The 19,358-nt window shown below is 45.4% G+C and overlaps 1 protein-coding gene across 1 annotated transcript in view; it reads left to right on the top strand.

Annotated features, from left to right (window-relative positions):
* Positions 1-12,793, top strand: part of TRAF3IP1 (TRAF3 interacting protein 1) — a 63,787-nt gene extending 50,994 nt beyond the window's left edge. The window contains exons 14-15 of the mRNA XM_069733300.1: positions 6,103-6,326; positions 10,321-12,793. Of these exons, the coding sequence (XP_069589401.1) occupies positions 6,103-6,326; positions 10,321-10,486 (390 nt within the window). The 3' untranslated portion in view covers positions 10,487-12,793. The remainder of the gene's footprint in view (positions 1-6,102; positions 6,327-10,320) is intronic.
* The last annotated feature ends 6,565 nt before the right edge of the window (positions 12,794-19,358 follow it).

Genomic DNA, 19,358 nt, shown 5'->3' with positions numbered 1-19,358 from the left:
CCGCCCTCCGTTTTTGGTCATTCACCAGGACAAGGTGGTCTTCCGACCCCCACCTTCTTTTCTTCCTAAGGTGGTTTCCACCTTCCACCTCAACGAGGACATCGTTCTACCTTCCTTTTGTCCTGCTCCGACTCATCCTCTGGAGCGATCGTTGAACAAGCTCGACCTCGTCAGGACAGTGAGGATTTATCTGGATAGAACATCCTCTTTCCGGAAGACGGATTCTTTTTTCGTCATTCCTGATGGCACGCGTAGAGGCCAGCCGGCTTCTAAAGCGACACTTGCTTGATGGATCAGAATGGCAATTTTGGAGGCTTACCGGGTCAAGAACAGAGTGCCCCCTCCTGGGATTAAGGCTCACTCTACCCGGGCAGTTGGCGCCTCCTGGGCGGTGCACCACAGGGCTTCCGCCCTACAGCTGTGCAAAGCGGCAACTTGGTCTTCCATCCACACGTTCGCCAAATTTTACAAGGTCCATACCTACGCTTCAGCGGACGCCAGCCTAGGCAGAAGGATCCTGCAGGCGGCAGTGGTGAGTCCTCTGACCTGATGGAAGTCTGTTTTTCCCGCCCTTGGGACTGCTTTGGGACGTCCCATGGTTCCTGTGTCCCCCAATGAGAGGCGATAAAGAAAACAGGATTTTTGGTTGCTTACCGTAAAATCTGTTTCTTGAAGCCTCCATTGGGGGACACAGCTCCCTCCCAATGTTTTCTGTTGTTATCTGTTCTATGACTGTTCTCACGTTACAGTTCTCAAGTTTGTAGTTATGGTTTTTCAACCTTGTTTTATTATCTCCTACTGCTTTCTCACTAACTGAAGAGTTTAATGCCAGTCGGTGGGGTGTACACTGCAGAGGAGGAGCTAATTTTGTTATTTGCATAGTGTCAGCCTCCTAGTGGCAGCAGCATACACCCATGGTTCCTGTGTCCCCCAATGGAGGCTTCAAGAAACAGATTTTACGGTAAGCAACCAAAAATCCTGTTTTCATATTTACGACTATGAATCTAACATATCTTTTTATGGTATAAGGTTGGTGTTTTTTTCCGTGATCCAATCAGTTTTGCGCAGATATGAATACATAAAGGAATGCATGACATGTCTGTTCCCTGGGCATTATACAGGAACAGTGGTTGGATCCGCTCAGGAAGAGTTGTCTTGTTCAGATCACCTCCAGGAGCGATTCGTTAGACCATTTGTGTGTTTTTCTTTTTCCTGAGAGACATCTACTGGATAGGGCTGCTGAGGATCGAATATCTAAGGAGCAGAAGCATATATTTATGATTTATGGAGAGACGATCTATATCTTATGTATGGAGGCAGGTTGGTTTAATGAATTTTCATAGAGCAAATGCAAAAGACTTGTAACCCTTTCAGCCACGCTTCTTGAAGTCAGATTTTCTGTATTTATTATAATTATTATGTATGTACCGTATATACTCGAGTATAAGCCGAGATTTTCAGCCCACTTTTTTGGGCTGAAAGTCCCCCTCTCGGCTTATACTCGAGTCATATACCCGGGGGTCGGCAGGTGAGGGGGAGCGGGGGCTGTGTAGTTATACTTACCTGCTGCAGCGCGGTCCCTGGCTTCCCCGGCGCTGCAGATTCTTCCTGTACTGAGCGGTCACATGACACCGCTCATTACAGAAATGAATAGGCGGCTCCACCTCCCATAGGGGAGGAGCCGCATATTCATTGCTGTAAATGATCGGTAACTGTGACCGCTCAATTACAGGCAGAAGCCGCAGCGCCGGGGAAGCCAGGGACTGCAGGGACCGCGCCGGGAGCAAGTAAGGGGAGCGCAGCGCTGCGCGATATTTACCTGCTCCTCGCTCCGGTGCGGCTCCGTCTGCAGCGTCTCCTGGCAGTGACACTCAGGTTAGAGGGCGCGATGACGTAGTCAGTGCGCGCCCTCTGCTGAGCGTCAGTGCTGGAGACGGAGCCGCACGAGGAGCAGGTAAATATTGAAAGCGCCGGCACCCTGAGCAAGAGAGGTGAGTATGTGATTTTTTTTATTTTTATGGCAGCACCAGCAGCATTATATAAGGAGCATCTATGGGGCCATAAAGAACGGTGCAGAGCATATACTGTATATATATGGGGCACAGCTTTATAAGGAGCATCTATGGGGCCATAATCAAAGGTGCAGAACATTCTATATGGCACAGCATTATAAGGAGCATCTATGGGGCCATAATCAAAGGTGCAGAGTATATATGGCACAGCATTATAAGGAGCATCTATGGGGCCATAATCAAAGGTGCAGAACATTCTATATGGGGCACAGCTTTATAAGGAGCATCTATGGGGCCATAATCAACGGTGCAGAGCAATATATATGGGGCACAGCTTTATAAGGAGCATCTATGAGGCCATAATGAATGGTGCAGAGCATTATATGTGGCACAGCTTTATATGGAGCATCTATGGGGCCATAATGAACGGTATAGAGCATTATATATAGCACAGTTGTATATGGAGCATCTATGGGGCCATAATGAACGGTATGGAGCATTATATATAGCACAGTTGTATATGGAGCATCTATGGGGCAATAATGAACGGTATGGAGCATCTATTTTTATTTTTGAAATTTACGTGTAGCTACTGCATTTTCCACCCTAGGCTTATACTCGAGTCAATAAGTTTTCCCAGTTTTTTGTGGCAAAATTAGGGGGGTCGGCTTATACTCGGGTCGGCTTATACTCGAGTATATACGGGTATGTATATTACATTACCTCCCGGAAAATCTGCCTTCAATAAGAGTCTTGAACAGTACAGATGTCAGGTTTTATTAACCTTATATATACAGGAACCCTTCAAAATAAGTGCTGGTTGTTAACAATAAAATATAATAAGCTTAGAGTGAACATTATTTTATGCGCTCCACGAGACTAAGGAGTTAAGATCTTGGTTGTGCGACGAAAATTCTCAGGGTTTTCGAAATGCATAATAAAGCTTGGTGATATCTGTCCCCCTTACCAGCATCTATCCCTTATCCATAGACTAACTCGGGTCCTAGAAGCAAATATTAGCAACAAGTCTGAGTACAAGAAATGTGTAATAATAGGAACGTACGCTAGAATATAGGGCTGTTTATTGAGGTTAAGCACCAAAACATACAACATTAAATTAAAAAAAGTGTGCCATAAAAGGAAGTTAGAAAAAGGGTTTTTATTTATTTAAAATATACAAATTAGGCTGTCGATGGAACCAAATAGCAGCACTAGGGAAAGAACATCAGTGATTCGGTGAAATCTGCTTTGTTGTTCTTCTTTAATCGTCATTTGAAGTTCTCTGTTAATTTTGGTGCACAGGGGCTGAGCTGTGCACGGAGTTTTCTCCTCCCTGCCTGTGGTCTCCCAGCCCCTTTACATGCCAGCAATGACCTGTCATTTGCAAACAAGAGGCAGGTGGAGGAACTGGGAATCACAGACAGGGAGGAGAAGACCCAGGGAACAGTTCAGCCCCTGTGCACTGAAATCTAGCAGAAATCCTCAAATGGTGATTAAAGGGGTTGTCCACTACTCAGACAACCCTTTCTGTATCCCTATACTTCACTCTGGTGTTGGCGCTGTTCCAGCGGTATCACCACTGGCTCTCCTGAGGATCGCATGACATTATGTCATGTAATCCCTGTGGCCAGTCTGTGCTGGCTTCAATGTCCTCTCTTTTGGGCAAAGCAAGTCATTCTAAAGAAGTGAGGGGAGCGTCTGCAGGTCTTGCTTTCTCCGGATGTCAATTGCATCCATAGGAGAGTAGGAAAAGCAGCCTCTGATTGGCCGCAGTGATTCTGTGGTATACATAACAATGTCACGTGATCCCTTAGAGATCCGGTACTGAAACTGCTGGAACAGCGCCGGCACCAGAGGGGACTCTAGGTGTTATTATTTTACAAGGGGGGAAATATAGGGATTCAGAAGGAGTTGTCCGAGTAGTGGACAGCCCCTTGAAAGAAGAACAACAAAGCAGATTTCTTCACCAAAGGTATCAATTTAATGTTCTTTACATCCATGTCTTTACTTTTACATTACCAAATGGTGCAGACAGGTCTCACCGGACATCTGCATAACTGCATCCTAGCTTATCTTCTATCCATCACATGATATTGTCTCGTAGCGGAGACAATCCACCTGTGCTCAGTTTGCAGTTGGAAATCATTACATCCATGGTCTTCGTGGGGTTTGTAGCAATAGCAAGTGTTGCTTCTTTGGCAGCTTGACTCCGTTTAGTATATGAACCCTATGAGACCTGCAGATCTTCAGCTGTAGAACAGAAATTATAGTTTTAATAAGCCTCCGGTTAGTGGCCTCTGATGACCGTGAGCACTGGAGATGTAAAGCCTGTGTAGTCGGTTATACTCCTCCTGATACTTGTTTTATGATGCTCATTAATCATTGATAAAAGCTTAGCGTATGGAGCAGGACTGGTGACAAGCTTCATTTTATAGAACTTTATAGAAGCACTTCAATTTGGTGCTTACTACTATGTATACTCTGCAAGAGTGTGTGTGTGTGTGTGTGTGTGTGTGTGTGTGTGTGTGTGTGTGTGTGTGTGTACACACGTATACATATATACCATTGACACTGGTGACATAAGACATGACTCTGAGAAGGGGCAGTTAGAGGAGATACCTTGTGCTGTATATATTGGAATTAATTAGTGCCGATGATGTACGATCCCTCACACCTGCTGAGAAGTGCACAATGAACAGGTGTAATGGTCTGATGTAAGTGGCGTGAGACCACTGAGTGATTGACTGCAGAGGTGTCACCGCTGCAGCTTGTAGACACAGATCGTGGGTAGCGATGGAGAGATATTGCTGGATCTTCGGAGGGCGAGTATAGCTGAGTTTGTCATTTTTACACTTTTAAGCCTATGGTGGATAGGAAATCGGTGACTGAAAACCCCTTTTACACTAGCACTCGTCATTTTCAGCTTGCTCTGAATAGATGTTTCCCTGCCCCTTTCCTTAGTACGATCAGTTCACTTTGGGGTTTTTTTTAGATAGTTCCACCCTTAAATTCCCCAAAAAATGATATTCAGAACAAAATTTAATTTTGGGCGAAAGGAAAGCTATTTCTTCAATTAAAAATAATTCATTCTTAAACAAGGAGGCCAGTATAGGGGATAATGTGGTCCTCTGGCCGGTCACCATGCTCTTGGAGGAGGTCCATGGACAGCGTCTATCAAAAGTTGGACCTCAGACCCCACCTCTGTCTTCTGTAGTAAACCATGAAGGTTTCTTGATTCCACTCTTGCACATGACATTATTACATCCAAAGAGAAGAGTTATCTGTGGGTTACTCCACCTGTCCTTCCAACATTCTTATCCCTATGGACCATGGACAACATATATTTTCAGACTACCTGTATTGCAGTAGATTTCTTTTTTACAGCCACCAGTTCCTAATTTGCCTTCTTTTGTTAAGGATATCTTTGAGACTCTCTAGATCTAACCCTCTCTGCCTGACGCCATTTTGGAACTTTCTATACCTGACCCTCTTCTATCAAATCCAGAGATAATCCACTAAGGAATCAAGAAAATGGGCTCAATAGCAGTTCTCTTATTTAATCTAGTTGCAATGGATCATAGATAAAAACACTTATTATTTTGATTCTGTATTTTCTCGATGCAAATAATATTAACATTGGGTATTTTTCACTATAACACATTCATATGGGCATTTTGTTTGACCTATTGGCTTTGCACTTATCTCATTCAACACTTATTTTATTAGATTTGTGTTCTGTGTGGCTTTTCTACCCATACGGAAATTATATGCAGCGTGTATTTATTTTATTTATCACTTCTATTATCAGGTGCACAGTTTATATTTGATATATATATATAATTTGTTTTATTTTCTTAAATCTTGGAGCTATATGGTGTTTAATAAAATGTATTTGCTTTTGTATTTGTAGGCATGCACCTTTTATGTATTGCTTTTTATCTTTTCACTAGATAGGTGTTGTGGCTATGTCTTACTTAAGTGGTTCTCTGGGTGCAGTGCAGAGATGTGCATATATATACCAGCATATAAATATAATCCGGTGGGAGCTCACTTTGCTTATATTCCATTTTTTATATTTAATGTTTTTAAGGACAAACTTCTCTTGACTGATACTGGAAGGAAAAAAGAAAAGGATTTGGTGACAAAAGAGATAGAGAAACTCAGGGGCTCCATCCAGATCTTGTGTCGCAGTGCTTTACCACTGGGTAAAATGATGGACTACATCCAAGAGGACATGGACACAATGAAAAATGAATTGCAGATGTGGAGGACGGAGAACCGAGAGCACGCCGAAGTTCTTCTGAGGGAGCAAAGGTACCCATAAAGCTTAGGCTATAGTTTGTGCAAAGAAATGTCGGGGAAAAAAAGCTGCAGATTTTGCAGTGATACGGTTGTAAATCCTGATGATGGACAGACTCTATTCATTTATGGCACTTGGTCCTGTGCTTTAACCCCATACTATTGTAAATATACAGCACGGGGTTAAAGCTTCTTCTCATAGGAGCAGATCCTATCCACGACTGTCAGAAGCAGCCATGGGCTTTTGGGAGAAGACAGAAGTGGTTTATTACTGCTTCTGTCTTTAATTTCACAAGATACATAGCGCTGTATATAGTGTATAGAAGCGCTGGCACGACTGACGTCTCGGTAGGACCCCGTGATAACATGATTGCAGGGTGTTGTCCAGCATGGCAGGGGTGCTGCGTCCTAGCAGACCCCAATCAGCTCTGGAAATGATGGGAGTATAACAGGAGGCTGTTTTCACCGGTAATTGGGGCTCATATGGATGCCCCATTTTCAGTGGAAATACTGAATAATAAAGGAACAACAATATGTTCCCAGAGATCATTCATGTAATAAGTATGTATTTACAGTATTGTGCAAACCTCTTAGGCAGGTGTGAACAATCATTACACATAGTAAGAATGCTTAAGAAACAAATAGAAGCGTTAGTCATTTATTGTAATCAATTAACAAAATGCAACATGAATGAGCAAAACCGAAATGTAACATCTAAGGCTACGTTCAGACTAGCGTTGTGCTAGTGTGCGTCGGGTTAGCGTCGGGCGACGCAGCGGCGACGCACGCGTTATGCGCCCCTATGTTTAACATGGGGGACGCATGCGTTTTTGTTTGTTGCGTTTTGCGACTCATGCGTCTTTTTTGCCGCAAGCATCGGACCAAGATAACGCAACAAGTTGCATTTTTCTTGCGTCCGATTTTCGGCAAAAAACGACGCACGCGTCGCAAAACGCAGCGTTTTTGCATGCGTTTTGCAGCGTTTTTGCGTGCGTTGTGCGTTGCAGCGGCGCACAACGCTAGTCTGAACGTAGCCTAATCGATATTTGGTGTGACCGAGTTTTTCACCCTTTGTCTTGAAATCTTAGCTTGGATCTGTTGGGGCCAGGTCATCACTTCCAGGACCCCTTGTTCTTTCTTCATAGCTTTCTTCTCTCTCACCTTTGCACACGAACATCTGGCCGAGCTGAGCGTTCCTGTGTATGGAGGAGTATAGCCGTCTGCTGAATGAGCACTCAGCCGTCAGCCATCATATGTGCATAGCCACCTTAGGGAAGCGGCGTCATAGCGTCAAGTACTCTGCAAGGATGTCTGAAAGGATGCTCCAGCCATTAAAACACAACTATTGTCCGACTTTACAATACAAACTGCATACAGATCTTTGGATTTACAAAGTAAGGACACCAGCCTCATCAGCTCGACAAGATCTATTTAGCAATGTATGCAGCTTGTATTTTAAAATCTAGTGACAAATCTGCTTTAAAGAGAGTCTGTGAGCTTATACTGTAGTTATTTTCCAAACCACGCACATGCACTGAGTGCACCCTTGGCATGGCCCAACACCGCGGTGTGCCCCCTAATTCCCATTTTCTCTGCTCCCCTTTTTCGATGATGACAGGAGCCGTAGAAGGGTGGAGCTGGGTGCAAAACAAGTAGGTGGGAAGGAGCACTGAACTATATTGCTGTACCGTTGGGGCATTGAGCGTCTGTGCTTGGTTTGCACAGTCATTCTGTGCTGACGGAATCTCTTATAATGCTCGATACAACTCCTCCCCAATGCCAGCTCAGGATCGAAATCCTCCAGTCTAGTAATTACTGATTAACCCCTCTCTGTTATCAGACTTATGTGCACACAATAAGTATTTGGTGCAGAAATTTTTGCACCACATATACATGTCTTGGTAGGAAAAATATTAGGTAAAATAGGTTTTTTTTCCATGCGTTTTTGGTGCAGATTTTTTAGTATGAGTGAAAATAGTATAGTTGAAATCTGCGGCAAAAACGCTGAAAAAAATAACATGCTGCAGATTTAAATCTGCACGGAAAAAATAAGCACCGTGTGCATGAGACGTCAGGATTCTCTTTCACTTTGCTGGAATCAGGAAACACTTCAGGTTTTGTGATAAATCTGCACAGAAAACAATGCAAAAATCTGATACATGGACACAGGACCTTAGTGAAAGATTTTGGCTCATGGTGCGAGATAACCCGTAACACCCCTGCGGTGTGCACGGTAGTAGTTTGGGGTCTGTACATGGTCTTGAAGGCTCCACATTAGGTCTATCAGTGGCTCTAGCACTTGATAGTACATCGTATATACAGTTAGGGCCAGAAATATTTGGACAGTGACACAATTTTCGCGAGTTGGGCTCTGCATGCCACCACATTGGATTTGAAATGAAACCTCTACAACAGAATTCAAGTGCAGATTGTAACGTTTAATTTGAAGGGTTGAACAAAAATATCTGATATAAAATGTAGGACTTGTACACATTTCTTTACAAACACTCCACATTTTAGGAGGTCAAAAGTAATTGGACAAATAAACATAACCCAAACAAAATATTTTTATTTTCAATATTTTGTTGCAAATCCTTTGGAGGCAATCACTGCCTTAAGTCTGGAACCCATGGACATCACCAAACGCTGGGTTTCCTCCTTCTTAATGCTTTGCCAGGCCTTTACAGCCGCAGCCTTCAGGTCTTGCTTGTTTGTGGGTCTTTCCGTCTTAAGTCTGGATTTGAGCAAGTGAAATGCATGCTCAATTGGGTTTAGATCTGGAGATTGACTTGGCCATTGCAGAATCTTCCACTTTTTGGCACTCATGAACTCCTGGGTAGCTTTGGCTGTATGCTTGGGGTCATTGTCCATCTGTACTATGAAGCGCCGTCCAATCAACTTTGCAGCATTTGGCTGAATCTGGGCTGAAAGTATATCCCGGTACACTTCAGAATTCATCCGGCTACTCTTGTCTGCTCTTATGTCATCAATAAACACAAGTGACCCAGTGCCATTGAAAGCCATGCATGCCCATGCCATCACGTTGCCTCCACCATGTTTTACAGAGGATGTGGTGTGCCTTGGATCATGTGCCGTTCCCTTTCTTCTCCAAACTTTTTTCTTCCCATCATTCTGGTACAGGTTGATCTTTGTCTCATCTGTCCATAGAATACTTTTCCAGGTCTGAGCTGGCTTCTTGAGGTGTTTTTCAGCAAATTTAACTCTGGCCTGTCTATTTTTGGTATTGATGAATGGTTTGCATCTAGATGTGAACCCTTTGTATTTACTGTCATGGAGTCTTCTCTTTACTGTTGACTTAGAGACAGATACACCTACTTCACTGAGAGTGTTCTGGACTTCAGTTGATGTTGTGATCGGGTTCTTCTTCACCAAATTAAGTATGCGGCGATCATCCACCACTGTTGTCATCTGTGGACGCCCAGGCCTTTTTGAGTTCCCAAGCTCACCAGTCAATTCCTTTTTTCTCAGAATGTACCCAACTGTTGATTTTGCTACTCCAAGCATGTCTGCTATCTCTCTGATGGATTTTTTCTTTTTTTTCAGCCTCAGGATGTTCTGCTTCACCTCAATTGAGAGTTCCTTTGACCGCATGTTGTCTGCTCACAGCAACAGCTTCCAAATGCAAAACCACACACCTGGAATCCACCCCTGACCTTTTAACTACTTCATTGATTACAGGTTAACGAGGGAGACGCCTTCAGAGTTAATTGCAGCCCTTAGAGTCCATTGTCCAATTACTTTTGGTCCCTTGAAAAAGAGGACGCTATGCATTACAGAGCTATGATTCCTAAACCCTTTCTCCGATTTGGATGTGGAAACTATCATATTGCAGCTGGGAGTGTGCACTTTCAGCCCATATTATATATATAATTGTATTTCTGAACATGTTTTTGTAAACAGCTAAAATAACAAAACTTGTGTCACTGTCCAAATATTTCTGGCCCTAACTGTACATTATAGGTGATGATGTCTCTCCCTGTATTCTCAGCGTCACTGACACCGCTGTGGATCCTCTCAAGGCAGAACTGGCTGAACTGGAGCAACTGATCAAAGACCAGCGAGATAAGATATGTACAGTCAAGGGGAACATACTGCGGAATGACGAGAAGATCCAGAAGATGGTTCAGAGCATTGGAGCGTCCGGCAGAGACTGAATTATGGACCGACCTTCTCATTTCATCACTCACTGACAAACCTTCTATGTTTCCCCTGACATAAAATATCCATTTATTTGGCTTTTGTTCAGGGTGAGTGTTTATATTCTATGCATCGCTTGGGAGGCTTTATGCCATTTTCTTTGTAAATGGCATCTTCCATTTGGAAGCTGATCTCCATGATTATGGGACAGATTGATCCTTACAGTGGACATAAATTAAAGGGCACCTGTCAGTTGATTCATGGTGCTAGAACCGTGAGCCGCGTGGATCCGAGACCATATCAGAGGAAAACGGTCATCCTGCCCCAAATCGTACCTTGAATTCTAACCCAAGAGCAGGTCTCATCCAGCTTTCACCCGTCCGATCAGGTGAACGGACATGTAGTCTAGCTGAGCGGTGCGTAGAAGCTGACGAGGACCTGCTTCTTAGCTGTGTTTGGACAAGATAATTAGTGTATTTGTAAGTAGGAGCCGGTCTCTGAGTCATGCAATGCGGTAGTTGGGGCAGCAAGAATCGGCTGTCATGTTCCCTTGTTTTACTAGACCCCCCCAATGGCATGGTCCTACTCTAAACATCTTTGTAAAGAAATGTTAGGATCACCACCGCAGCCTGGATAGACTGTACGGCCCAGATCACCCTCGAAGCCTCCTGCAGAGTAGATAATCCTGCCCTCTCCATGATTGGTGTGAATGATGTCCCTCTACATCATCCATACAGAATAGTGAACGTTCAACCAAAGATTATCTATACACGTATGGTCCCAGTCTTGGCCGTTGGACGATTTGGGGGGCATTTATTTCTTTCTATTTTTGCAGGTATTCCAAGCTGCTGTGGTGAACTACACCTTCTTTTGGAGGGGTTCTTAAAGGAAGAACACACTGTTTGGGGCCATTAAGAGCAGGGAACCTGATGGACAGGTTCCCTGTAGCTTCTTACAATGCATTAATCTAAGGAAAAGCCTCATTTTTTAGCTTTTCTTCAGAAAGTTACATCCCTCCATATTTGCTTTTAGTCCTAGATGATATTTTAATTTCTGCGGTATAATTTAGATATCAGATTGTTGACTTGGCTTGATCTGGCTGCACAGCTACACTGTAAAGTGAATGTCAACTATGGTGTAATTTTATACTACCTAGATAAATAAAAATGGTACTCAGAGAAGATCTAAAACTCAACCCCCGCGCTGCCTGGAGTCACCACTAGAGGGAGCAACAGCATACTGTTACATTCGGAAATTAATAATCAGACCGTATGCAGTGAGCTCCCTCTAGTGGCAGCTGCAGGGAACTTACATGTAAAATTAGCAGATTAACTCCTTTGATGCTGCAGATGCAAACCTTTCTCTGTTTGCACCAGTGAAGATTGCATAGCCCGAGCCTACGGTTCTGTCATCCCGTACTACCAATCATTCAGGAGCGCAGAAGATAAAATTGATTAAATGCTGTAAAAATATATATATTATCCTGTGCAGGATGGCTGGGCACCAGCTAAACTTAATCTGCTAGAGACAGATACTTGTAGCATATGTAATATAGCAAGATGTGAAGCACATTAATTTTTTTTAAAGGGGTTGTCCACTATCAGACAACCCTAGCATAATTAGTTAAGGAGCTGAACTAAAATAAAAACAATGTATACTCACCTACAGCAGTGGGGCCGTTCCCAGAGAGTGACGTTACTTGTTTTGTTACTCGTCGGCTGCATTCAATGAATGGCCGCTCGTCAGCTACGTCTCATCAATATTAGGTCAGGGCGGACCTCTGGTCTGATGAACAGCCGCTCATTAGCTGCGGCCTACAAGTTACACAACAAGTCATGTCACTCTCTGGATTGGCGCCACTGCACTGACCGCTCTGGAACGGCGCCAGTGCAGAAGATGAAATACACTGTATTTTATATGGGGTGTTTAATTAAGCTGTGGTTGTCTGGTAGTGGAGAACTCTTTAATGTTGACGACTTCTGAATATTTTTCTCAGATTTCATTTATCTGATGTTGGCCCCGGGCTCAGAGATGGCAGCAACCAGTTCTTGTATTGTACCTTCTGATACTTCATCTATGGTTATCATCCAATAGGTCCTCGTTTATACACAGACTGCTGCTAAATGAAGTCAGGACCGTCTGTCGCACAGATGACTGATCAGTCGTAGAGATACTGACCGCAGATTTTATATTTTGTTGTGTACAAATTATTTATATTCCTATTAATCACATGAAAAAAACTTGTGTGAACATTTTGTAAAACTTGAAACATTACATTCTCTCAAATTATGTTTTAATGTTTTCTATAAAATCTATCAAAAATGTCTTGTGTCTCTAGTCTATTTTGTGATCCTGCATGTGGATCGCCCCCACGTAAGGGCAATGGGGTACTCGGTACCGGGTCCTTCAGTTCCCTCAGCGAGGATGTCACTGTGGCCCGACCCGGACCGTGGCCCTATGAGGGGCGCCCAATAAAAGGCAGAGTTCGTAGATAACGGTAGTGTTCGTGATGCCACCTGTGGTATTCGGTCAGAGTGACCGATGCTGCTCAGGGGTCCGCTGGGGTGAGGTTATGGCAGCTAGGTGGTGTACGTTCCCACAGGTGAAGTGTATCCCCAGGGCTTCCCAGTAGTGTAGATGTTGATGGTGGGTGGTGCAAGGCGCGGCGAATAACGAGGAGACAATGGGTGCAGTCTCTTTACCTTTACTGAAGGCTTCAGCATCCACAGTCCAGAGTGCCGGATGACAGGGTAGCAGGGTCCGGCCGGTCTGATGGCAATTCCAGAGTCCCCTTATCCAGGTGGCAATCAGTAGCCTTCCTTCTAGCGCTCGTGCGTTGTAGTACCCCCCCTGCTGAGCAACTCGGTAAGGTCCTCACAACTTTTGTGGATGTTATGTCTTTCTCTCTCTCTGTCTCCCAGATGAATAGGACAAACCCGTATGACGGTGATGGCCTGAGGCTATTTTATAGGGACCCTAGAGACGCCCCTCCTCCGCAATTGCCACAGTGTCTGCTTAGGAGTTTAGGTCGGACAGCCAACTTGGAATTGACTGCCCTGCCGGTCTCTGAAGTAAAGCGTAGAGTCTATTACTCCGTCGGTGTTCCGGCCACTGGCCCGCGCTCCAGAAGGAGGCAGCCTCTCTTAGGACTGGACTCCTGGTTTTTGTTCTCCTTTTGCTGTGACTTCGTGGCTCACTCCCTACAACACAGTTCTCTTCGTGTCCTTTCTTAGGATGCTGCCGCATGGGTTGCAGGCGCAGCTCCGTGTCTTTCTGTCTTACTGAGCCTCTGATGTTCTTCCTTTCCCCTCTGCCTGACAGGTATTCCCTGGGCCGAGCCCTGTCTGCTTCGCCTTTTTTACTCCTACTCCCTCCAGTCAGCTTCTGCCTTCTCCTAGGTGTTACTTGGGCAAAGCCCAGTCTGCTTCTCTCTAACTTCCTATCCAACCCACCAGTTTTATCCAAGTGTGAGGAGTGGCCTAGTAGATAGAACCTTTTGCTCCCCCTGGTGGACTGGAGTGTGAAGTGTGCTGTGTGTTTTGTGATACCTGGCAGGGTGAACTCCTTTGGTGCCATCAGACGTAACATCACTCCCCCTGGTGGAAGAACGACATTACAGCAACGACCAGGAATCTGGGGCGCTGCACATGCGCATACAATTACAATCAAAACTATTCAGCCTCAAATTACTAATTAGATTTATTAGGGTTTTGCAATAAACTAACCAAAAGGAACAATTTAAATTTCTTCCCCCACAAAATAATATACCGGTAATTAGTGGTTTCTCCAAATGAAACATAAAATGCCACTTTTCATGCTAATGCAGAATTTATTGAACCTCCTCAATAAGAATCTCATACATTTGTAAATCAAGAGAAGAACCAATCATGAGATAAAACATCAATTACTGGCTAGGCCTTTGGTTTGTTGGCTGTGACTCTTCATTGCATGTTAGTCAAGTGTGTTCCTGAAAAGTTGAGATCACTGCCTCACACAAACAAGGAAAAGCATGTAAAAATGTATAAATGACCTTGGTGATAAGTGATCGTGCTTGGATACTAACCCGAGTGTCTACAGCGTGCTTGGAAAAAAAAAAAGTTCAAATCCCCGCTCCTGCATGTCTCGCGGCTGTTCGACAGCCGTGCCACATGCAGGGATTGCCTATTTGTTAGGCAATCCTTGCATGCAACAGCGGCGAGACATGCAGGCGCCGGGACTCGAACATATTTTACAAGCACGCCATAGTCACTCAGCACATGAGTGTGCTTGGATGACTCCTTATTCAAGCACATTCGCTCATCACTAATCTTAGAGATGCAGCTGAAAGCAGAGTTCTAAATTCACATCCTGGAGGTGGCAGAAAGAGGAAGCTGTCACCAGATTCCTGAGAGGTAGATGGTCAAAGACCATCGAGTGACTGGAAAAGACTTGCAGCAAGATTTGGTGACTAGAGCAACTAAGGTTTCAGATCTTACACTAAAGCCGGCCATCTCGGGCCGTGTCTCCTATACCCAAGTGCTCGGCCAAATAAACTCTCCTCTGTGTTCTCTATTAGCGATTAGTGAGCTCAAGTGCTCATTACTCGAGTTTGCCTCGAAACCCAAGTAATGAGCACTTTCACTCATCACTATTCTCTTTGAGAAAGCCACCGACTGACGTCACCTGGTGCCTTATCTCAGGGAGAACAATACGATTGACAGTCCGAAATAGGACATGACTGTCGGAGGAATTTGTTAATATTGATGAGTCCAATGTGTATGGCCAGCTTAAGGAACATTCCAAACACTTAGTGTAGCCGTTGTTTTAATTTTTATTTAACCTATAATACACATGAAAATAGCAACTTTTTAATTTTGAGAAATCGTCTTCTTTCGCCTCTTGGATTGATCTTTCATTCTCACATCATGGGTAATAGCTGTATCGATGAAGAGAGCAGTGGGTGATTATTCTCAGAACATTTACATTGTAAATGCAGATTTCTGACTAAATCACAGAAAATGTAATTAATTTATGAACTGTTTTACCATTTGCCATTCAATATGATTTAAAGTCATAACCTGGTTCACAAAAAAAAAAAATACAATATTAGTTCTAAGATTTGGGGTTTCCTCTTTCTGGTGCGGTTGTCTCTGATTTCCAGTCCCTGTCTCTGCTTCTCAGACTACTCTAATAGACATGCTGGGCAGTTGTAGTCTGCCATCCGTTTTACAGAAGTGACAAGGAGGCATGAAGTCTAAGAAACCCTCTAAAGCAGGGGTGGGGAACGTCCGGCTGGCAGCCACTTTGCCCGTTATTGGCTGTGGGGCCTTTAATTCTGCAGAGATGCATGCAGACGGCCGCTCTGGGGCCTGGCGCCGCCCCCATCGCTCATTCAACTTTTCAGCATCATAGACGCCGATACAGTTGAAAGTCATGATGGAGGAGAGCGCATCAGCTGGCACTCCCTCTCTCCCTCTGCTTGTGACTCAATGGGCACACAATGACATCAATTCATCGTGAGCCACGCTACTGTACCAACACTGGAGCTGATGAGATCAGAGCAGAGCCTGGAGCAGCGCGGGGAACAAAGAGCAGGGGTGAGTATTGTGTGTGTGTGCAGAGGCTTCACTATGCTATGTGTGTGTGCACTATGCTGTGTATTGGGGAAGCTGCGCCTGCACTATACTGTATGTTGGTGGGGAGCTGCACTGTGCTGTTTGTGGGGGGGGGGAGCTGTACTATACAGTGTATTGGGAGAGCTGCGCCTGCAATATACTGTATGTTGGGTGGAGCTGCACTATACTGTGTGATGGGGAGCTGCACTATTGTGTGTGTGGGAGAACTGCACTATACTGTGTTGGGGAGCTGCTCATGCTTTATACTCTAGTTAGGGGGAGCTGCTCTATACTGTGTGTGGGGGGAACTGCATTAATCTGGGGGAGCTGTACTATACTGTGTGTGGTGGAGCTGCTCCTGCACTATACTGTGTTTGGGGGGAGCTACACTATACTGTGTGGGGCGGGAATGCACTAAACTGTGGGGGAGCTGCATTGTACTGTGTGTTGGGTGGAGCTGCACTAAACTGTGTAGTATACTGGGTGTTGGGGAGCTGCAATATACTCCGTGTGGGGGAGCTGCACTATACTGTGTGCTGGGGGAGCTGTACTATACTGTGTGTTGGGAGCTGCACTATACTGTGTTTTGGGGAGCTGAAGTGTTCTGTGTGTAGGGGGAGCTGCTCCTGCACTATACTGTGGTTGGGGGGGAGCTGCACTATACTGTGTGTGTGTTGGGGAGCTGTACTATACTGTGTGTGTGTTGGGGAGCTGCACTATACTCCGTGTGTGGGAGAGCTGCACTATACTGTGTATTTGGGGGAGCTGCTCCTGCACTATACTGTGGTTGGGGAGAGCTGCACTATACTGTGTTGGAGAGCTGAAGTGTGTCCTGTGTTGGGTGGAAGCTGCTCATGCTGTATACTTTGGGGGGAGCTGCACTATACTGTGTGGGGGGAATCTACATTATACTGTGTGGGGGGATCTGCACTGTGCTGTGAGGGGGTAAGTGCACAATACTGTGTGGGGGGAGTTGCACTATATTGTGTGTGTGAGGGAGCTGCACTATACTGTGTGTTGGAGAGCTGAAGTGTCCTGTGTTGGGTGGGAGCTGCTCATGCTTTATACTCTGGGGTGAACTGCACTATACTGTGTGTTGGGAGCTGCACTATACGGTGTGTGGGGGGAGCTGCACTGTGCTGTGTGGGGGGTAACTGTACAATACTGTGGGGGGACCTGCACTATTCTGTTGGGGAGAGCTGCACTATACTGTGTGCGGGGAGCTGCACTATATTGTGTGTGTGTGTGAGGGAGCTGCACTATACTGTGTGTTGGGGAGCTGTAGTGTCCTGTGTTGGGTGGAAGCTGCTCATGCTTTATACTCTGGGGTGAGCTGCACTATACTGTGTGTTGGGGGGAGCTGCACTATACTGTGTGTTGGGGAGCTGCACTATACTGTGTGTGGGGGGAGCTGCACTGTACTGTGTGGTGGGTGGAGCTGCACTAAACTGTAGTATACTGGGTGTGGGGGAGCTGCACTATACTCCATGTGGGGGAGCTGCACTATACTGTGTGTTGGGGAAGCTGCACACTATATTGTGTGTGAGGGGCAGCTTCACTATATTGTGTTGGAGTTGCACTATACTGTGTGTGTGTGGGGGAGCTGCACTGTATTATGTGTGGGGTGAGTTGCACTATATTGTGTGTTGGGAGCTGCGCCTGTACTATACTGTGGTTGGGTGAGCTGCACTATACTGTGTTGGGGGGATCTGCACTATATTGTGTGGTTGGGAGATGCACTGTGCTGTTTATTGGTGGGGGCCCTGGGCTACCGCTCAGATTGACCGCTGCCATCAGGGCATTACTGCCCTGACTGGAGTATTGGCCTGGTGGGCAGAGGGGGCCCTCATTGGGCCCGTCTCATCTGCTCACCGGGCCCCTACTGGCGCTGCGGAAGTTTAACGCAACGTCAATAGTTAACAGCTGCCAGCCAATAGGAGGCTGGCTGCTGATGTCAGCCACAGCATGCATGTCGCTGGCGTCTGATGTCATTGTCAGTCGCTGGCGAGTGCGTGCTTCAGCTGCGAGGAGGGAGCTTCGCCAAAGGAGCGTGGTCACGTGAGAAGAACTCATTTTTGTTTTATTGAGAGCGGCAATCCGGGGGACCCGGGCCAGAATGCTGGACACTGGGGGCAGAGATGCTGGACACATTGGGGGCTGAATGCTGGACACACTGGGGGCTGAATGCTGGACACACTGGGGGCTGAATGCTGGACACACTGGGGGCTGAATGGTGGACACACTCTGGGTAGAATGCTGGACACTCTGGGGGCTGAATGCTGGACACACTGGGGGCTGAATGCTGGACACACTGGGGGCTGAATGCTGGACACACTGGGGGCTGAATGCTGGACACTGGGGGCTGAATGGTGGACACACTCTGGGTAGAATGCTGGACACTCTGGGGGCTGAATGCTGGACACTCTGGGGGCAGAAATGCTGGACACTCTGGGGGCAGAAATGCTGGACACTCTGGGGGCAGAAATGCTGGAGACATAGGGGGCAGAATGGAGATACGGGGCATGATTGGAGACACTGGGGGCAGGATTGGAGACAGATCGTGCAGGATCATGGGGCAGGATTGGATCATGGGGCAGGATGGATACAGATGGGGCAAGATGGGGAGATCATATGGGGCAGAATGGATACTTTTGAGGGCAGGATGGGAGAACATATGGCTGAAGCCAGGAATGAGACATACAGGGGCCAGGATGGGAAATATTATTACCATAGGGACTAATTTAGGTATATTATTACTGCAGTGATGTATTTATTTTATTTTTTGAGTATACTGTTTTAAATGAGGGGGCAGGCCCGTTACTGTGTAGACTGACACTATGTTGCCTCTTTTTCTTCATGTGGTGTAATGTAGAAGTTGGGAAAAACTAAGTAATGTTGTTCTGCAAGCGGAGCTTGAGATAACTGTTATTTCCTGCAGAGATGAGCCCTGACTGGAAGAAGTGATGGTGGTCTGTGCTGGATGAAAGATGAAGGACTTCTTGGTGAGTCAATTTGTTACCTATACACTGACACTATACACTGTATACTATATACAGATCTCCTGTGTATAATGGCACTTATGGTGATAATATTGTGTTGTTTTTTTATTACTGATCAGTATTGCAGTATTAGGTCATTATGTGGTGGTAATATGTGGTCTGGACATGGTGTTGTGGTATTTGTTCCTTGTATGTGCTATTTGGTCACTTTTTGGTGGTAATATGTGGTCTGGTCATGGTGTAGTGGTATTTGTTCTTTGTATGTGATATTATTCGGTCACTGGTGGTAATATGTG

Source organism: Ranitomeya imitator, chromosome 7, assembly GCF_032444005.1.
Source record: "Ranitomeya imitator isolate aRanImi1 chromosome 7, aRanImi1.pri, whole genome shotgun sequence".
Classification (NCBI taxonomy): domain Eukaryota; kingdom Metazoa; phylum Chordata; class Amphibia; order Anura; family Dendrobatidae; genus Ranitomeya; species Ranitomeya imitator.
This window is presented reverse-complemented; position numbering and strand designations above follow the sequence as displayed.